The following is a 20,041-nucleotide window of genomic DNA, read 5'->3' as shown; positions in this document are numbered from 1 at the left end:
ACACACTCAAGAAAAGTATAATCTCCTCTGGATGTTAAATAAACCATGAATTAAAAAGCTCTAGTTGCTGGTTAAATAGATAAACTTTAGTGCTTGTTTTAAGGGAAAGAAAGCAGGAATTGCTGCAGGATATCTGACAATCCCAGTCCTGGAATGTGGATTTTACCAGCCGTCACTCACCGGCCATGGACAGGAGTTATGGCAAAATAAAGGGCAAAAATATCTGTAATATTCTATTCTAATTTATGCTTATTATCCTTATTAAAAATAAAAACCAAATAGAAACACAACCCTTATTCATATAAAAGCCTGGAAGAAGTATCTGCCAGTATTAGCAACGGCGTCGCGTAAATCTTAACGTAGAAGGTGTAAATGAAACAAATCAGGAAAGAGCTTTGACAGGGTTTGATAACTTTTTCAGTAGAGTCCAAAGGCTTCAAATAGGTAGATTTCTGAGCCCTGAAAATGATTAAAAATGACCAACAGCCAGCAAACTCACCGCTCTCGAGAAGGAACACTGGCTTCCTTTGACCAGGTGTTCAACGTGGGCTTGGAAAAGCTTGTAGGGTTACTGGGAAATGCTGGAAAGCTGGGCTTCACCTAGAATAAAGAGGAACACCCCGAAAATGAGTCTTCCACAACAAGAAAATTGAGAAATTAAAGTAGTATCTTCCTAAGCTAACAAAAACGTACGTTTTCTAAATAAATTTTCAAAGGATTTTCCAGCGCTGAGGCAAAATACCATTTCACAACGAGCTTATTTCAGAAACATTTGTTAATTCTCCCCACTATCAAAGAGTAAACGAATGGAAAATAGGGTATAGGAGCTCTATTACACGTGTATATCACATCCCAGTGTAACTGGAAAGTCTAGAGAATAAAGAACAAATCCACAAGAAATGGCAAATCTTTTAGAAAAACAGATTTCTGCCAAATTAGAAATTTCCTAACCACCAAAATGCTGAATTTTTGGGCATCAGCTGGCACCCAAAGCAGCAAACAGAATAACACCAGGCTCCCAGACATCCAAAACCCACAAAATATTCTCCTAGCAATTAAAAAAACCAAAACCAAAACCCATGAAGCTGTGAGAAGCTGTGGCTGCCCCATCCCTGGAGGGGTTCAAGGCCAGGTTGGAGGGGGCTTGGAGCAACCTGCTCTGGTGGGAGGTGTCCCTGGGCATGGCAGGGGGTGGGACTGGATGGTCTTTAAGGTCCCTTCCAAGCCAAACCATTCTCTGATTCTATGATTTACACAGACTGATCCATTACAATACTCTGGATTTGCTCTATTTGCTTGTTACGTAAGAAAGCCACAGATTCAGCCCTGATTATTATGAAATCTAATCACAGAATCACAGAAATCTAGATTGACAGGGACCTTTCAGGTCATCTAAGTCCAACCATCAACCTACCTCTGATAAAAACCATCATTAACCATGTCACTAAGAACTATGTCAACCTGTCTTTTAAATCCCTCCAGGGATGGAGACTCCACCACTTCCCTGGACAGCCCATTCCAAGGCTTGACAACTCTTTCCAGGAAGAAATTTTTCCTAATATCCAATCTGAAGCTCCCCTGGCCCAACTTGAGGCCATTTCTTCTTGTCCCATGGCCTGTTCCTTGGGAGAAGACACCAACAACCCCATGCTCCTCACCAGCTCCGTTGCCCTGATACATCTTTGTTTCCATTGGATATACCTCCTTTCAAGGAGTTGGAGAGAGCCAGAAGGTCTCCCCTCAGCCTCCTTTTCTCCAGGCTCAACACCCCCAGCTCCCTCAGAAGTTCTCCAGACCCTTTCTCCTTGTGCTCCAGACCCATCACCAGCTCCGTTGCCCTGATACATCTTTGTTTCCATCAGATATGAACAAAGGAGGAAAATGAAGGACATCTCAGAAGTTCTCCAGACCCTTCTCCTTGTGCTCCAGACCCATCACCAGCTCCGTTGCCCTGATACATCTTGGTTTCCATCAGATATGACCAAAGGAGGAAAATGAAGGACATACTGAGGAACTGGGTGGCTGGCTCCGGATCCTGGCCTGCCTTTCTTCTTTGAGATGATTGATGTTTTGAAGAGGAGAAACGGCGACTTTGATCTGCCCTCGGCACTGCCCACTGAAGTCCGTGATGTTGTACCACCCACACACCAGCTGGAAGCCAGAAAGAAGAGGAGAAAGGTCCACGGATGCAAATCCTATCACTCGCTCCGTCTCTGGGGGAGAAGAATATATAGTTATATATTTATATTCTTCTCTGGGGGAGAAGAATATAAATCATGTATTCATTTAAACTGCAGGTAAACGTAAAAATCAGTTACACAGCCCTTGAAATACGTCTGGACATTAGAGGGAAAGACATCTTATAAAGGTGAAAAAATGGTTTAAAAGCTGAGAGGTCTCAGGAGGTGAAGAGCGGGGCAAAAAATGGGAAGGAAATAGAAAACAGAGTTTAAGACAACAGAAACGAGAGTCGGATTTTTGTTGATAACGTGCTTCTAACTCAGAGACTTACGATTCCTGATTGAGAAGGAGGAAAAAATATTTTAAGCAATTAAACCGGCTTCCTCCGTATAGATTTGCCAAAATAACTGTCTCTTCTGCAGCTGTTGATAACCCAAACACCTCCACTGGCAATAATTCAGTATTTTTCAAATTTTTACCTTGTGGTAGAAGAATGCTAGAGATAAACACCAGGCAGGACAAGGTCCTTGCTGCAGGTGTAAGAAAGGACACGGTGGTTACGTACCCTGTGCAATGCTTAATCAGAAAACCTAGTTAAAGAGGGGTTGTAATAAAGAAAAAATTTAAAGGCTGTAATAAAGGGGGTGGCTGACACACCAGATGGCCACGTCACCATCCAGTGAGACCTGGACAGGCTGGATGGAGAGGTGGGCAGAGAGGAACCTCATGAAATTCAACAAGGGCTGGGGAGGAATAACCCCATGGACCAGGAGAGGTTGGGGGGGACGTGCTGGAGAGCAGCTCTGAGGAAAAAGATCTAGGAGTCCTGGTGGACAAAGGGATGACCAGGAGCCAGCAATAGGCCCTGGTGGCCAAGAAGGCCAAGGGCATCCTGGGGGGCATCAGGAAGAGTGTGAGCAGCAGGTGGAGGGAGGTCATCCTGCCCCTCTGCTCTGCCCTGGGGAGGCCCCAGCTGGAGCACTGGGACCAGTTGTGGGCTCCCCAGTTCCAGAAGGACAGGGAACTGCTGGAGAGGGGACAGCAGAGGGACACAAAGATGATGAGGGGCCTGGAGCATCTCTCTGCTGAGGAAAGGCTGAGGGACTTGGGTCTGTTTAGTCTGGAGAAGAGACGACTGAGGGGGGATCTGATCAACACCTCTAAATCCTTCCAGGGTGGGTGTCAGGAGGATGGGGCCAGGCTTTTTCCAGTGGTGCCCAGAAACAGGACTAGGGGAAATGGGCACAAACTTGACCATAAGAAGTTCCACCTAAACATGAGGAGGAACTTCTTCACTGAGGGTGGCAGAGCCCTGGCAGAGGCTGCCCAGAGAGGTGGTGGAGTCTCCTTCGCTGGAGACATTCCAACCCCACTTGGACATGTCCCTGTGGGACCTGCTCTGGGTGACCCTGCTCTGGCAGGGGGTTGGACTGGATGATCTCCAGAGGTCCCTTCCAACCCTACATCATTCTGTGATTCAGCTTGAAAATGGGCTAGAAATAAGAGACAGAGACTTGAAAAATGAACTTGGAGGCCAATCCAGGGACCTCAGCAAATGCATTCCACCTCCATAACTGCATTCTCTCTTCAGAAACTCCCATTTTCTTCCCTTTTCACTTGGCCAAAACTTTCCAAAATGCTGATTTATCATTACGCTGTTGCACTTTTTGTGCAAAATTTTGTCTTTTCTGTCTTGCAAATTTCTGTACAGTTACTGGGTACAGGAGTAATTCTTAAAATATATCCATGCCCCTAAAAAAATATCTGATTAGAACTGGCAGCCACACTCCATAAAGTGCTGAGACAAGAAACAGCATGTGAAAGACACAGAAAAGAAGCTTCTTCAGTGAGAAAAAGTCCTACCTTTAAAATAATGTCAAACTAAAAACTGAACCAAACTTTGCCAGATGATTAATAGGGAAAAGGAGGATGATGAAGGGTTGGAAATCAGTGGGTATTTCTTTCTAGCATTCTTCTAGCGCGAGGTAAAAAATGCCTTTACAATTCTAGTCTCTGATTTAATAGAATTTGCTTCACTCATATGAAATATAAGGAAATGGGTACAGAAAAGACTCTCCTCTCAATACTACCCTACACACTTTACCTGCTTTATGCCACACTTTGAAGACCAAGGTTTGCTGCGGATCCAGCAGAAGCTCCTTGGATAATCTGTGAAGAAGAAAATCAGGATTTGTTATGCAAAGCAGGAAAAAAGAATAAGTGCAGTAAAAACACCCCTGAAGATTCAATGTATCTACACAAATAAATCAGTTTCCTTCAGGAATGATGTTGGGGGGGGAACACAACAAACCCTCAAATCACTGTGCCCTCAAAACCATAACTATCTTTATAGAGTTTGAGCTTTTGCCTATTCAAGAAGTTATTTCCCTCTCCTCGAGCATGTAAATTTAAAAGAATGGACAATAAAACCACGAAGAAGTGGAAATACAGTTTATCTCACGACTCAGTGAAGGAAAGGCTGTGGATGTTGTTTATCTGGACTTCAGCAAAACCTTTGATACAGTCTCCCACAGCATCCTCCTGGAGAAACTGTCTGCCCATGGCTTGGATGGGAATACCCTCTGCTGGGTTAAAACCTGGGCCCAGAGGGTGGTGGGGAATGGAGTTAAATCCAGTTGGTGTCCAGTCATGAGTGGTGTCCCCAGGGCTGGGTACTGGGGCCAATTCTCTTTAACATCTTTATCAATGATCTGGATGAGGGGATCGAGTGCACCCTCAGTAAGTTCACAGACAACACCAAGTTGGGTGGGAATGTTGACCTGCTGGAGGGGAGGAAGGCTCTGCAGAGAGATCTGGACAGGCTGGATGGATGGGCCGAGACCAACGGGATGAGGTTCAACAAGGCCAAGTGCCGGGTCCTGCACTTGGGTCACACCAACCCCATGGATGCTCCAGGCTGGGGGCAGAGTGGCTGGAGCTGCCTGGTGGAAAAGGACGTGGGGGTGTTGGTCAACTGTGGGCTGAACATGAGCCAGCAGTGTGCCCAGGTGGCCAAGAAGGCCACCAGCATCCTGGCCTGTGTCAGGAACAGCGTGGGGAGTAGGACCCGAGAGGTGATCATCCCCCTGTACTCGGCACTGGTGAGGCCCCACCTCGAGTGCTGTGTCCAGTTTTGGGCCCCCCACCACAAAAAAGACATTGAGGGGCTGGAGCGGGTCCAGAGAAGGGCGACAAAGACGGTGAGGGGTCTGGAGAATAAGTCTTACGAGGAGAGGCTGAGGGAGCTGGGGTTATTCAGCCTGGAGAAGAGGAGGCTGAGGGGAGACCTTCTTGCTCTCTCCAACTCCCTGAAAGGAGGGTGTAGAGAGGTGGGGGTTGGTCTCTTCTCCCAAGTCACAGGACGAGAGGAAATGACCTCAAGTTACACCAGGGGAGGTTCAGGCTGGATATTAGGAAAATTTTTTTCACTGAAAGGGTCATCAGCCATTGGAATGGGCTGCCCAGGGAGGTGGTTGAGGCACCATCCCTGGAGGTGTTCAAAAGCCGGGTTGATGTAGTGCTGGGAGGTATGGTTTAGTGATGGTGATGCTTTTTGTTTATTGTGCAGGTGGTTTTTTTTGTCAGAGTTAGGTTGACGGTTGGACAAGATGATCTTTAAGGTCCCTTCCAACCTAGAAGATTCTGTGATTTTGTGACGTGACGGTAAAAGATGGAAACGAGCATTTTTTAGCTGATAGTACAGACCTGGTAATTAGAAAAACAACCTCCCCTAAATGGATATGTGCTTTTCACACCTGGCCTGGCTGGTCAGACGTGGGGCCACGGTGCTCACCTCGCCTGTTGTTGAAAATCCCAAACTGGAGAGTCTGTATTTTCTACAACTGAAGTGGTTATTGGAGCGTCCGCACCCGCGACAGCAAACGACACGCAGCTACTGGGCACTGGCACCTCACGTTCGGTCAATGGACTCCCTAAAATCATATAAAATACAGATTTGTTATTAATAATAATAAAAGGAAAGTCTAAAGGCAGTTTAGCAATCGCAAGCAGATCATTACTAAACAAACCCTCCATCTAGAAAATGCTCCTTTTCGTTGGCAGAGCTGAAAATACTTTGCATTTACGACGGTGGCAAATATTACATGAACCTTTTTTAGAGCAGAAACTGGAATATTCAAGGGAGAAATGGGAAAAAAAATGTTTGCCCAAGAGCATCTGAGAAGCCAGAGGCAAAGCTAGGAATAAAAACCAGGTTGAGGACACTATTGCAGTGCTGGAACCACAGAGTTTGGCAATCCCAGCTAGAAAATATAGACAATATCCAGCTTTACCAAAAACAGTTGATTTAAGAGCTGGATTGTTGAGGGGAAGCTCACTTGGGTTAACGAGACCCAAGGATTAATAAACTTTCCAGGTATTTCCCCATGGCACATGCTTTGAGCAGGGATAGAGCATGTGGAAAGTCAAATTCCAGTCACGTGTGGTCCCACCAGACCTCCTACTGCACCAACAGGGAATTGGAGGGAAGAAAGTTTAGAGTAGACAAGGCTTTAATAATTTGGCCAAACATCATCGAGGTGCTGGAGCGTGTCCGGAGAAGGGCAACGGAGCTGGTGAGGGGTCTGGAGCACAAGGAGAATGGTCTGGAGAACTTCTGAGGGAGCTGGGGGTGTTGAGCCTGGAGAAAAGGAGGCTGAGGGGAGACCTTCTGGCTCTCTCCAACTCCCTGAAAGGAGGGTGTAGCCAGGGGGGGTCGGTCTCTTCTCCCAAGGAACAGGCCATGGGACAAGAGGAAATTGCCCCAGGTTGCTCCAGGGAAGGTTCAGATTGGATATTTGGAAAAATGTTTACACTGAAAAGTTTATTAAGCCTTGGAATGGGCTGCCCAGGGAAGTGGTTGAGGCACCATCCTTGGAGGGATTCAAAAGATGGGTTGACATAGAGCTTAGTGACATGGTTTAGTGATGGTTTTTTATCAGAGTTGGGTTGATGGTTGGACTCAATGATCTTAAAGGTCTATGATTCTATGATTCTGTCATATCAGAGTTAGGGAGGGAAAAATTAATTGCCTTCATGTCCAGGGTTCAGCAGTCCATGGGGCAGCAGGTAGGCTTGGCTGAAATTGGTTTTAAGTAGCTTCAGGAAATACCATTTTTAATCTACACACAAACTGGACCTTTGTGATTGCCAAGCTCAGCAACGAGGATGGTGCTCACCCTGCAATGCACCACTGAAACCTTTACAAGCCTCCTTGTGGAAACCATAAGCATTTTCTCCCTCGTTCACCCTGGAATAACCTGGGAAAAGGTTTGTGAGAAAGCAGATAATGAATTAACTAGTCTGAGTTAATTGGGCTATGTTTGCACTTAGAGGCAGAGAGTTTATCATCAGAGGAACACAAGGTCAAGGGATGGAGGTAGATGTTCCCTGGATGTTGCTGGATAGTATAGATTAGAGATTGTTGAATAAAAGCTGCAGAAATTATACAATCATTTTCACTGAATTATAACCCCAAAATGAGGAGAGATGCTTAAGGTCTCTTCCCTTCTGCACGTGATCCTTCCTCCAGGTTTGGATCATAGAATCATAGAATTGCCCAGGCCGGAAGGGACCTCCAAAGGTCATCTAGTCCCACCTCCCCGCAGTCAGCAGGGACACCCCCAACTAGACCAGGTTGCCCAGGGCCTCGTCGAGCCTCTCCTTGAATATCTCCAGGGATGGGGCCTCAACCACCTCCCTGGGCAACCTGTTCCAGTGCTCCACCACCCTCACAGTGAAGAACCCTCTCCTCATCTCCAGTCTAAATCTGTTCCCCTCCAGCTTGAAGCCATTGCCCCTCGTCCTGTCACTGCAGGCCTTTCTAAACAGGCTCTCCCCAGCCTTCCTGTAGGCCCCCTTCAGGTACTGGAAGGCTGCTATTAGGTCTCCCCAGAGCCTCCTCTTCTCCAGGCTGAACAACCCCAGCTCCCTCAGCCTGTCCTCGTAGCAGAGGTGCTCCATCCCCCTGATCATCCTTGTGGCCCTCCTCTGGACCCTCTCCATCAGGTCCATGTCCTTCTTATATTGAGGGCTCCAGACCTGCACACAATACTCCAGGTGAGGTCTCACCAGAGCAGAGTAAAGCAGAAGAATCACCTCTCTGGACCTGCTGGCAACGCATCTTTTGATGCAGCCCAGGATGGGATTGGCCTTCTGGGCTGCAACTGCACACCGCCTGAGTGCCTTTGAGTCTCGGAGTAAAGCAGAAGAATCACCTCTCTGGACCTGCTGGCAACGCTTCTTTTGATGCAGCCCAGGATGGGATTGGCCTTCTGGGCTGCAACTGCACACTGCCTGAGTGCCTTTGAGTCTCATTCACATTAGCAAGATTAATTTGCTGCGGCGTATCACGGCTTGTAAAGCTGCAGTAAAATGCTATTTTATTGTTTACAGAGCTGCTCTGATGGTGAATTTGTAGCTGGAAAAATCTGCTGGAGAAATGGATTTAGCCAAGGGGAAACAAGAGCAGAATTTGCAACCATAACTCAGTTATTACAGATTGTTTCCTCCTTTCTACTTTCCAAGGACTCAGCTTTGGACTTCTCCAAGACCTTGTTGATCAAAACTAAGAGCCCCTAAAATAATAAGTTGTTTGAAGATGGAAATATTGCAGTGGTGTCCACCATCAAAAGAAACCTCTTCTGTCCCATCAGAAACTTTGCAGTAGCAAACAATGTTGCATCAGGTTTCCAAAGGTTATGAACGGTCTCAAGTTGTGCCAGGGGAGGTTTAGGATGGATATTAGGAGAAATTTCTTCATGGAAAGGGTTATCAAGCCTTGGAAAAGGCTGCCCAGGGAAGTGATGGAGTCACTAGTCCATGAAGGTGTTCAAAAGCAGACATGGTGCTGAGGGACATGGTTTAGTAGTGGGCTTGTCAGTGTTGGGTTGATAGTTGGACTCCATGATCCTAAAGGTCCCTTCCAGTTTCGACAATTCTGTGATTCTACTTAAAGGGTGGGTGACAAGAGGATGGGGCCAGATTCTTCTCAGTGGTGCCTGGTGACAGAACAAGGGGTAACGGGCACAAAATATGGTGACAGGACAAGGGGTAACGGGCACAAAGTTTAACATGGGAAGTTCCATCTGAACATGAGGAAGAACTTCTTTCCTGTGAAGGTGGCAGAGGTCCAGAAGAGGGTGCCCAGAGAGGGTGTGGAGTCTCCTTCTCTGGAGACATTCAAACCTGGGCATGTTCCTGTGCAACCTGTTCTGGGTGACACTGCACTGGCAGGGGGTTGGACTAGATGGATTTCCAGAGATCCCTTCCAACCCCTGCTATTCTGTGATCTGTCATTCTAAAAAAAGCCACCTGTGGGACACAGTATCACAGAACCACAGAATGATATGGGGTTGGAAGGGACCTCTGGAGATCATCTAGTCATGGCCAAAGCAGGTCCACCCAGAGCAGGTCCCACAGGAACGTGTCCAGGTGGGGTTGAGTGTCTCCAGAGAAGAAGACTCCACCTCCCCTCTGGTGCAGCCTATTCCAGGGCTCTGCCACCCTCAAAGTGAAGAAGTTCCTCCTCATGTTGAGATGGAACTTCTTATGTACAAGTTTATGCCCATTTCTCCTTGTCCTGTCACTGGGAAGAGAGTATCAGAATTTCTTACACTTAAATCATGGCTTCTATTTGCCTCTTTCAGTTGTGTTATCGTGCAATAAAACCCTGAGTCTTCCTGTCTGCCGTAGCACCTGGACTGTGAAGGAGCTGATCTTCACAGAGACATTTCCAGTGAACTCACCTCAGGTCAGTTCCTTCCTCATATTTGTATTTTGGCAGCGTGCAGTGGCCCAGACAAGGTTGGATGACTCCAAGCGCTGAGCAAACACCAAGCGATCGAGTCATGCAGTGCTAGAGGTGCCCAAGGTAGAGCACCTGATGGATCTTCAAGGGTTTAACTCATCTTTGACCAAGAGATTCATTTGCAACTTGAGGGAATAACAAAAGTATGAGGAAGAGGAGGCTTAGGGGAGACCTCATCACTCTCTACAACTTCGTGAAAGGACACTGTAGAGAGGTTGGTGCTGGTCTCTTCTCACAGGTAATTAGTGACAGAACGAGAGGGAACGGCTTCAAGCTCCAACAGGGCAGGTTTAGATTGAACATTAGGAAGGAATTTTTCACTCAAAGAGTGATAGGGCATTGGAACAGGCTGCCCAGGGAGGGGGTGGAGTCACCATCCCTGGCTGTGTTTAAGGGCCGTTTAGATGCAGTGCTGAGGGACATGGTGTAGGGGAGGACTTTGTAGAGTAGCGTAGATGGTTGGGCTTGATGATCCCAAGGGTCTCTTCCAACCTGAATGATTCTATGATTCTAAGACTCCAAAACCCTACAAATTCACCACATGCATTCCATCCCTGCACATCAAGAACCAAACATCACCTTCTAGGGGGGAATATTTTAATAGATTTGGAACAAACTGAAAAGCAAAGAGCAATTCTTTGGTGACCTTTGGCCACCAAACTGTAATTCCTGCTCCGGAGAGCGGGAAGGAGCGTGTCAAGCCTGGGTGAGCTTGGACTTCTCTGCCCTTCCACCGCCCTTCCTCATCGCCACGCCTGGCAGCCTCCAGATAGCATGAATAAGCCAGCTTTACAAATTGATTATATGCTAATAATGCAAATTTCCAGGAGTCTTTGAGATAACGCTTAACTTCAGGACTCAGTTGGCATCTGTAAGTGAACACCGTATTATTTATATTTTGGATTTTAGAGAGAGGCTGAAGAGTTTAATCTCCTGCTTCCCCCGGGCTTAGATGATGACGCAAAGCTCTTGGGGTTGCAACACTATGAAGCCAATTTAAAACCCATCACAGAGTCATGTAGGGTTGGAAGGGACCTCTGGAGATCATCCAGTCCAACCCCACCCAGAGCAGGTTGCACAGGAACGTGTCCAGGTAGGGTTTGAATGTCTCCAGAGATGGAGACTCCACCACCTCTCTGGGCAGCCTCTTCCAGGGGTCAAAGTAAAGAAGTTCCTCCTCATGTTTAGGTGGAACTTCTTACGTTCAAGTTTGTGCCCATTTCCTCTTGTCCTCACATCCATTCACTGTGCTGGAAAAAGTTGGAGAATTTAAATTGCTCCGTGCAGCACCTGATTCGAACAGATCCCAGGGAAAAAAGAAAAGAAAGAAGAGGAAAAAAAGAAAAGAAAGAAGGGGAAAAAAAAGAATGGTGGTGATTTACCTTTTAAACTTAGATGCATTGCTCTTTCCACAAGGATATTGACAGCAACCGTGTTTTCCAGAAACATCAGGTCATCTTCTCGTGGTTTGCCATCGGTGACGTTTTCCAGAAACATCAGGTCATCTTCTCGTTTGCCATTGGTGGTTTCTGAACTTACAACGCCCAGTTTCTGACCCTGATTTTCAGAGACCTCTTGGCTCAGGTCAGGGGTTTTCTTGGTGCCTTCATCTTCGCTGTCGCTGTACTCCTCAGCACGGGGAATTCCACCGGGCAGAGGAGCAGGAGTGGAAGAAAGGACCACGTGAACACGTAGAGCAGCTCCTGCCAGGTCTGCAGCGTTGGACCTGAACAATGGATAAACCCCTGCAAGAGAATCCACAAAGAACCAGTTAAACAAGCTGAAGAAAAACCAGGATCTTGGAAAATGGCTGGTCCAGCTCATGACAGTAACAACCTCCCATTGGACCAGAAGAATTAATTTTGATTTTCAATGGAATTTCTAGACAAGGTATCAGCCAGCTCGTGGGTAGAAGTAACAGCTTGGAAAGGTTAAAAAGAGGTGAACAATCCCCCAAAGTTGTGATGACACAGAAATGGGAGGAGTGGGTGACACACCAAAAGACTGTGCAACCATCCAGCGAGACCCGGACAGGCTGGAGAGTTGGGTGGAGAAGAACCTCATGAAGTTCAACAAGGGTAAATGCAGGGTCCTGCACCTGGGGAGGAATAACCTCAGGGACCAGGACAGGTTGGGGGTGACCTGCTGGAGAGCAGCTCTGAGGAGAAGGACCTGGGAGTCCTGGAGGGCAACAGGATGCCCAGGAGCCAGCAATGGGCCCTGGTGGCCAAGAAGGCCAAGGGCATCCTGGGGGGCATCAGGAAGAGTGTGAGCAGCAGGTGGAGGGAGGTCATCCTGCCCCTCTGCTCTGCCCTGGGGAGGCCCCAGCTGGAGCACTGGGACCAGTTGTGGGCTCCCCAGTTCCAGAAGGACAGGGAACTGCTGGAGAGGGGACAGCAGAGGACCACAAAGATGCTGAGGGGCCTGGAGCATCTCTCTGCTGAGGAAAGGCTGAGGGACTTGGGGCTTTTTAGTCTGGAGAAGAGAAGGCTGAGGGGGGATCTGATCAACACCTCTAAATCCTTAAAGGGTGGGTGTCAGGAGGATGGGGCCAGGCTTTTTACAGTGGTGCCCGGGGACAGGACAAGAGGCAACAGGCACAAACTTAAATATAAGAAGTTCCATCTCAACATGAGGAAGAACTTCTTCACTTGGAGGATGGCAGAGCCCTGGAATAGGCTGCCCAGAGAGGTGGTGGAATCTCCTTCTCTGGAGACATTCAAACCCCACCTGGACACATTCCTGTGGGACCTGCTCTGGGTGGCCCTGCTCTGGCAGGGGGTTGGGCTGGATGATCTCCAGAGGTCCCTTCCAACCCCAAATCATTCTGTGATTCTGTAAACTGGGTACAACTTCACTGGCAGCTCAGATAACTGAGCACATCAACTCCCCAAGAGCCCTGGGAATAATGCCTCTGCATAATTTTATAGACATGTGGAGAATACAACACATACACAGCATAAAAATTGGGTTTATCTCTTGTTTCTTCAAAGAAGAACCAATGACTTGTCCACAAATCTACCTGCAAAGTGGTAGCTGATGGATACAGCCTAAATAAATCACAGAATCACAGAATCATCTAGGCTGGAAGAGCCCCTTGGGATCATCGAGTCCAACCATCAATATTCATCATCAACCCACATAGGCTAATTGCTCTCCCCATTCCTGATCATAAGTGGTAGCTGATGGATACAGCCTAAATAATCAAATAAAGGAGAAGTTTCCACAACCTTCTCAGTGCTTAGTCCTGTGCTCTGACCGCAGGCCCTCAGGCTCCTGGAGAGACCTTATTTTTTCTGTTTCAAACTCTATTATGATGCCCAAACTGTAATTCTGAAGAAATATTCTTCATCAACCCACAGAAGCCAATTGCTCTCCCCATTCCTGATCACCTCTGGCAGGGGGTTGGGCTGGATGATCTCCAGAGGTCCCTTCCAACCCCAAATCATTCTGTGATTCTGTAAACTGGGTACAACTTCACTGGCAGCTCAGATAACTGAGCACATCAACTCCCCAAGAGCCCTGGGAATAATGCCTCTGCATAATTTTATAGACATGTGGAGAATACAACACATACACAGCATAAAAATTGGGTTTATCTCTTGTTTCTTCAAAGAAGAACCAATGACTTGTCCACAAATCTACCTGCAAAGTGGTAGCTGATGGATACAGCCTAAATAAATCACAGAATCACAGAATCATCTAGGCTGGAAGAGCCCCTTGGGATCATCGAGTCCAACCATCAATATTCATCATCAACCCACATAGGCTAATTGCTCTCCCCATTCCTGATCATCACCCAATTTTTCACCCGTTTGAACTTGCTAAGTTTTGAATTCAGAGAATTTTAACCTTGTTTATCTTCAGTGAAAGGAGAAGCTGAGTGCGTGTGGCACACGGGACAAAACAAAGCTGTAAGTACTTTGCTTCAAGTAATTAGAGAAGTAACCAAACGAAAATATCGATTAAGAGGAAAGAAACACGATGATGTTCTTTAGGAACTCACCACTAACACTTAACGTTGTCCTTGACCCCTCTGCTAAAGCTGAGAGGTCCACGTAGGCAGAGCCAATAAGACGATCTGTATCAAGTGGCCTTTCCACATCATTTTCTTTACCGTACGCCCACCACACCTGGATTTCTAATTTCTCCTCTCTGAAGAACCAAAGAAGTCCTTGGCTCCTTCTCAGAGTCACCTTGTTTGCTTGCTTAAAGTTCACCGTAACGTTCTTGGCGTCCTCACTCAATTTGGGCCTCCGAAGCGAAGTCCACGTGGCTTCCTGGTTGTAAAGCTTATACCTGAGGTAGCAACAAGTGCTTTTATTGAGGTGGGTCTGGCCTGCGAGCAGCACACAGTGAACTGGCAGCCACACTCTTGGAGTTGAGATGGTCACGGTCACTGGATTAGCATTTTGCTCCCATTCGTCGCTCTCATCCACGCTGTCTTCTTGGCTGTTCCATCCCAAGAGCTGAGCGGCCTCCAGAACACGTCCTCTGTCCTCCTGATGAGCAAAGGTGACAGAAAGTTCCAGTCCTCCCACGATGGCCTGCATGAGGTTTGTGCAGCAGGAAGGCATTAAATCTTCCGACAGGGTAACCGGGTACCAGCCCGTGATACCTTCAGGAGAAAAAAAATAATATAATAATTAGACTTCTCCTACCCTCTTAAAAACATCACTAAAGAATTTTCTGTTCTCTGGTCATTCGTGAAGGGCCAGGACTTGAAGTATTTATTTCTTGTGAAAGTTTGGAATTTGTCAAATGAGTATTGTGTCCAGTTTTGGGCTCCCTACCACAAAAAAGACATCGAGGTGCTGAAGCAGGTCCAGAGAAGGGCAACAAAGATGGTGAGGGGTCTGGAGCACAAGTCTTATGAGGAGAGGTTGAGGGAGCTGGGGTTATTCAGCCTGGAGAAGAGGAGGCTGAGGGGAGACCTTCTTGCTCTCTCCAACTCCCTGAAAGGAGGGTGTAGAGAGGTGGGGGTCGGTCTCTTCTCCCAAGTCACAGGCGACAGGACAAGAGGAAATGGCCTCAAGTTGCGCCAGGGTAGGTTCAGGCTGGATATTAGGAACAACTTTTTCACTGAAAGGGTCATCAGCCATTGGAATGGGCTGCCCAGGGAGGTGGTTGAGGCACCATCCCTGGAGGTGTTCAAAAGACAGGCTGATGTAGTGCTGGGAGGTATGGTTTAGTGATGGTGATGCTTCTTGTTTGTTGTGTGGGTGTCTATTTTTGTCAGTTAGGTTGACGGTTGGACAAGATGATCTTGAAGGTCCCTTCCAACCTAGAAGATTCTGATTCTGATTTCTAACTTGAAAAGGAAGCAAATTGTTCAATCTCAGAAAACCTCACTGGTAGTTGCGACCCCAAAGTCGTTTTACTTTCCATTTCTTTAACAATGCTCATTTTACAAGAAAACTATATGCCTGATTTTATAATTGGATATTGATGGGATTCTCATTTTTTTTCCTCCTCCTCTCTTCCCATTAAAAATAAACCCAAAACTTCATGTTGGAGAAAACTAGAACGATACTTAGATTAAAGCAGTAGATCTGATATTGAAAGATGATATTGATGATATCGAAAACTTCATTATTCCAAGACATTATCACTACAAACGAACTCTAGACAGAGGAGATATTTTACATTTAGCTTAGAAAAAGTTAATGTAACTGCTTTTTAACCTATTATAGTCTTTGTTTCCAGCTTTGACGTCTCAAAAGCAATCACTAATCTTCCACTCAACACTATGACTGTTGGACTTTCCATCTTAAGGTAGAAAATAAAAAGCTTTGAAAAAATACTAAGGAGGTTAATATTAATTCAGCTGCTACACATCCTGCACCCTGAAAAGTGACCTTCAAACAACAACCCTTAAATGAGCTTTGAGGAGATATTTTACATTTAGCTTAGAAAAACTTAATGCAACTGCTTTCTAACCTATTATAGCCTTTGTTTCCAGCTTCGACGTCTCAAAAGCAATCACTAATCCTCCACTCAACACTACGACTGTTGGACTTTCCATCTTAAAGTAGAAAATAAATGGCTCTGAATAAAATACTAAGGAGGTTAATATTCATTCAGCTGCTACACATCCTGCACCCTGAAAAGTGACCTTCAAACAACAACCCTTAAATGAGCTTTTTTTAAACAGGATTTTTAATGAGGGGATGTGTAACTTCGGTCTAAAAAAAAAAATAAAAAAAATAAAATCCCCCAAAAAGGGAATAAAAATTGTTTTAAGCAATTTAAGCATTTACCCACAACGTCAGCAGTTTAAGGCTGCTGTATTACCTGATCTTCTTCTCAGCAGGTCTCTGGTTGGAATCCTGACTGTCCCAAGAAGATAATCTCTTGTTGCTCGAGCTGCCAACGTCTCAGCGGCTGGAAAATAAGTCATTTTGCAAAGACAATGAATTAGAATGCAAGATTTAAAACGATTCAGTGTCTCCTTTGAAAGCAAGCTGTGTTGCCTCAAGAGCAAACGGCTGAGCTGTCCTACTGAAAACACTTCCAGCCCACAAAACAAGGACAAAGCCAAAATAAATGGCCCAGTACGTATCAGGCCAAAATTTGTGAGAAACAGGGGTGTGAACAAAACATGTGTGTGTGTAGGCATTTCCAGTGCACACCCCTTCCTATTGCCTCAAGAGCAAACGGCTGAGCTGTCCTACTGAAAACACTTCCAGCCCACAAAACAAGGACAAAGCCAAAATAAATGGCCCAGTACGTATCAGGCCAAAATTTGTGAGAAACAGGGGTGTGAACAAAACATGTGTGTGTGTAGGCATTTCCAGTGCACACCCCTTCCAGGACACCTGCTCCACCACCACTGAATTTGGAGAAACATTTAGGGGATATTTCCACAGATGAACAGTAAGTAACCAGTGGGAACTCCTGGTCAGTTCATAGAATCATGGAATCATAGAATGGTTTGGGTTGGAAGGGACCTTAAAGATCATCCAGTTCCAACCTCCCAACCCCTCCTACCAGAGCAGGTTGCTCCAAGCCCCCTCCAACCTGGCCTTGAACCCCTCCAGGGATGGGGCAGCCACAGCTTCTCCGGGCAACCTCTTCCAGGGTCTCAACACCCACACAGCAAAGAAGTTCTTCCCCACATCTCATCTCCATCTCCCTTCTTTCAGGGTCAAACCCTTCCCCCTCCTCCTAGGGCTCCCCTCCCTCATCAAGAGTCCCTCCCCATCTCTCCTGGAGCCCCCTCCTTGAGGGACTGGAAGGGGCTCCAAGGTCTCCCCAGAGCCTTCTCTTCTCCAGGCTGAACACCCCCAACTCTCTCAACCTGTCTTCAGTGACCCTATCAACATTCCACTCCTGTCTTTTCTCCCCCTGGAGTGAAAAACAATGTCATCTTTAGGGAATGGTATCTTCTCTTCCCCAGGCTGAACCCTCCCAACTCTTTCAACCTGTCTTCAGTGACCTTATCAACATTCCACTCCTGTCTTTTCTCTCCCCAGAGTGAAAAACAATGTCATTTTAGGGAATGGTATCTTATGGAAAAGCTGGGGAGGGACTCTTGATCAGGGGGTAGAGTGATAGGACAAGGCATTATGGCTTCAAACTTGAAGAGGGGAGATTGAGACTCTTAGAAACCTTCATTCTTTGCACAAGGAGAACAGTATCGCCCAAAGCCTTCTAAGAAGACAGTTTAGGTAATTACATCTATTAGGGATTGCACAGAATGTTCTCTTTTCTAAACTAAAAATTAAGGGGGACCGGACCATTCTGCAACAGCATTCGCTCATCGTCATGGCTCGTCCTTACCTGACTTGGTGCTCTGATGGTAGATAGAGAAGAGGAGACTGGCAGACTGCAAGAGTTCTCCCAGAGAAGAGGCTTCTCCACTGCTTTTCTGGATGATGAGGTTGCAGGGAAACTCAAGGTGTTGCTGGAACTCGGGGCAGAAAGTACGAGCCACAGGTCGCGTGTCGCGTCGCTCGGCCTCGGGCAGGAAGGAGAGGTGCGCGGAGACGTAAGCGTTAACTCCAACACCTGCATAATACTGGACTGAAGGGTTCTTTTGTGCCACAGCCCTTCATCCAGCATCAAAAAATCAAAAAAAAAAAAAAAGACAGAGAATTAATATAACGTACAAAGAATCTAGGAATCAACGCAATTACAGAATCACAGAATCTTAGTGGTTGGAAGGGACCTCTGAGATCATCGAGTCCAACCACAAAAAACCCACAAACAAACAAAAACCACACACCACACCACACCAAACACACTGCACCCACCAACTAAACCCCACACTCAACACCTCGCCATAAACCAATAACCTTGGGCACTAGAGCATGCCCTGAAGAGCCATGTCTAGACGTTTCTTAAATCCCTCCAGGGATGGTGACTCCACCACCTCCCTGGGCAGGCTGGTCCAGTGCCTCTCAGTAAAGTAATTACTTTACTCTCTCAGTAAAGTAATTCTTTCTAATATCTAATCTAAATCTCCCCTGCCCCAACTTCAGACCATTTCCTCTGGTCTTGTCGTTCGTCCTTTGGGAGAAGAGGCCAACACCTGCCTCTCTACACCCTCCTTTCAGGGAGTTGTAGAGGGCAATGAGGTCTCCCCTCAGCCTCCTCTTCTCCAAACTAAACATGCCCAGTTCCCTCAGCCTCTCCTCATAGGACTTGTTCCTATGCAGTGGTTGCAATTAATGCAGTGGTTTCAAGTCTTCATGGTGAAAAGACTGGACAAAACAGTGAACGATGTAAATCAAAACAGATGTGGGTTCTGGCTGCATATTATTTTTCACCATTTTTTTTTTCCATCCAAACATACCAGGAATACTGTGCTCTTATCACTGTCTGGATCTGAGACTAAAGTGGCTGAGAAAGTACTCAGCGCCTTTAAAACCATCCCAAGCTGTAGAAAAAGCTGGAGGATAACTTCCTAGAGAACCTGCTCTAGAATGAAGCAAAAGGCAAAAAGCCAAATTGTTTTTAGAGTTTAGTACTGACAAGCAAAAGGAGGTGAAATCAGCAAATGGAATTATTTACTGGTAAAACAGACTGAGGTATTAGAAAGTCTCTTCTTCCAAGGAACAGGCCATGGGACAAGAGGAAACGGCCTCAAGTTGCTCCAGAGGAGGTTGAGGATGGAGATTAGGAAAAATTTCTTCACCAAAAGGATTGTCAAGCCTTGGCAGAGGCTGCCCAGGGCAGTGGTGGAGTCTTCATCCCTGGAGGGATTTCAAAGCCGGGCAGACATGGTGCTGAGGGACATGGGTCAGTGGTGGGTTTGTCAGTAGTGGGTTGATGGTTGGGCTCAATGATCTGAAAGGTCCCTTCCATGGGACCTTTCCATGGGTCCCAACCTTGACCATTCTATGAGGAATGTGAGGTCATTCCACTTTCTTAACTTCTCCAGGCACCATACGGGAGTGATCCTCATCTTACAGAGTCTACTTGACTATAAGATGGATCAGGAGCTCAGCAACACTGAGAAAGGGTCAGCGAGCAGCGCTCTAGAACAACAGGAGACATCCTTCTCTCATTGAATTGGCTCCTCCTCTTCTAGACCCTTCTTTCTTAATTCTTGAAAATCATAGAATCATAGAATGGCTGGAGTTGGAAGGGACCTTCAAGATCATTGAGTTCCAACCCCCTCGCAGGAGGTTTCTGCCCCCTTCCATCACCTATTGGAACTAAGTTCAGGTGATACCACGCACTTAGAGCGGTGGCCTTCAGGCAAAAAGGAACAAGCTTCATTTACCAGTTAGATTATTGATGTTTCCACAGTGAAATTCAAGAAAACGAATCTCAGCTTTTCAATAGCATCAGTAACACCAAGAAGCCCAAATAGGAACCATTTTATATCTGCCTCTGGGGTAGAAAAATGTGGAAATTGGAAGAAAAAAGATTCAGATTAGATCTCAGGAAGAAATTTTTTACTATGAGGGTGGTGAGACACTGGAACAGGTTGTCCAGGGAAGTTGTGGATGCCCCATCCCTGGAAGTGTTCAAGGCCAGGCTGGATGGGGCCTTGAGCAACCTGCTCTAGTGGGAGGTGTCCCTGCCCATGGCAGGGGGGTTGGA

At 46.5% G+C, this 20,041-nt stretch overlaps 1 protein-coding gene across 1 annotated transcript in view; it reads right to left on the bottom strand.

Moving 5' to 3' along the window:
* Window positions 1–20,041, bottom strand: part of LOC106891633 (C2 domain-containing protein 3-like) — a gene marked incomplete at its 5' end in the record, with an annotated part of 38,134 nt that overhangs the window by 13,336 nt on the left and 4,757 nt on the right. Inside the window, 9 exons of the mRNA XM_014948319.1 lie at window positions 500–600; window positions 2,008–2,213; window positions 4,286–4,350; window positions 5,975–6,113; window positions 11,371–11,733; window positions 13,995–14,606; window positions 16,283–16,372; window positions 17,771–18,039; window positions 19,642–19,687. Coding sequence (XP_014803805.1) covers window positions 500–600; window positions 2,008–2,213; window positions 4,286–4,350; window positions 5,975–6,113; window positions 11,371–11,733; window positions 13,995–14,606; window positions 16,283–16,372; window positions 17,771–18,039; window positions 19,642–19,687 — 1,891 coding nt within the window. The remainder of the gene's footprint in view (window positions 1–499; window positions 601–2,007; window positions 2,214–4,285; window positions 4,351–5,974; window positions 6,114–11,370; window positions 11,734–13,994; window positions 14,607–16,282; window positions 16,373–17,770; window positions 18,040–19,641; window positions 19,688–20,041) is intronic.

Source organism: Calidris pugnax, unplaced genomic scaffold (assembly GCF_001431845.1).
Source record: "Calidris pugnax isolate Ruff unplaced genomic scaffold, ASM143184v1 scaffold169, whole genome shotgun sequence".
NCBI classification, from domain to species: domain Eukaryota; kingdom Metazoa; phylum Chordata; class Aves; order Charadriiformes; family Scolopacidae; genus Calidris; species Calidris pugnax.
The sequence above is the reverse complement of the archived record's forward strand: the minus strand, read 5'-3'. Positions and strand labels throughout refer to the sequence as shown.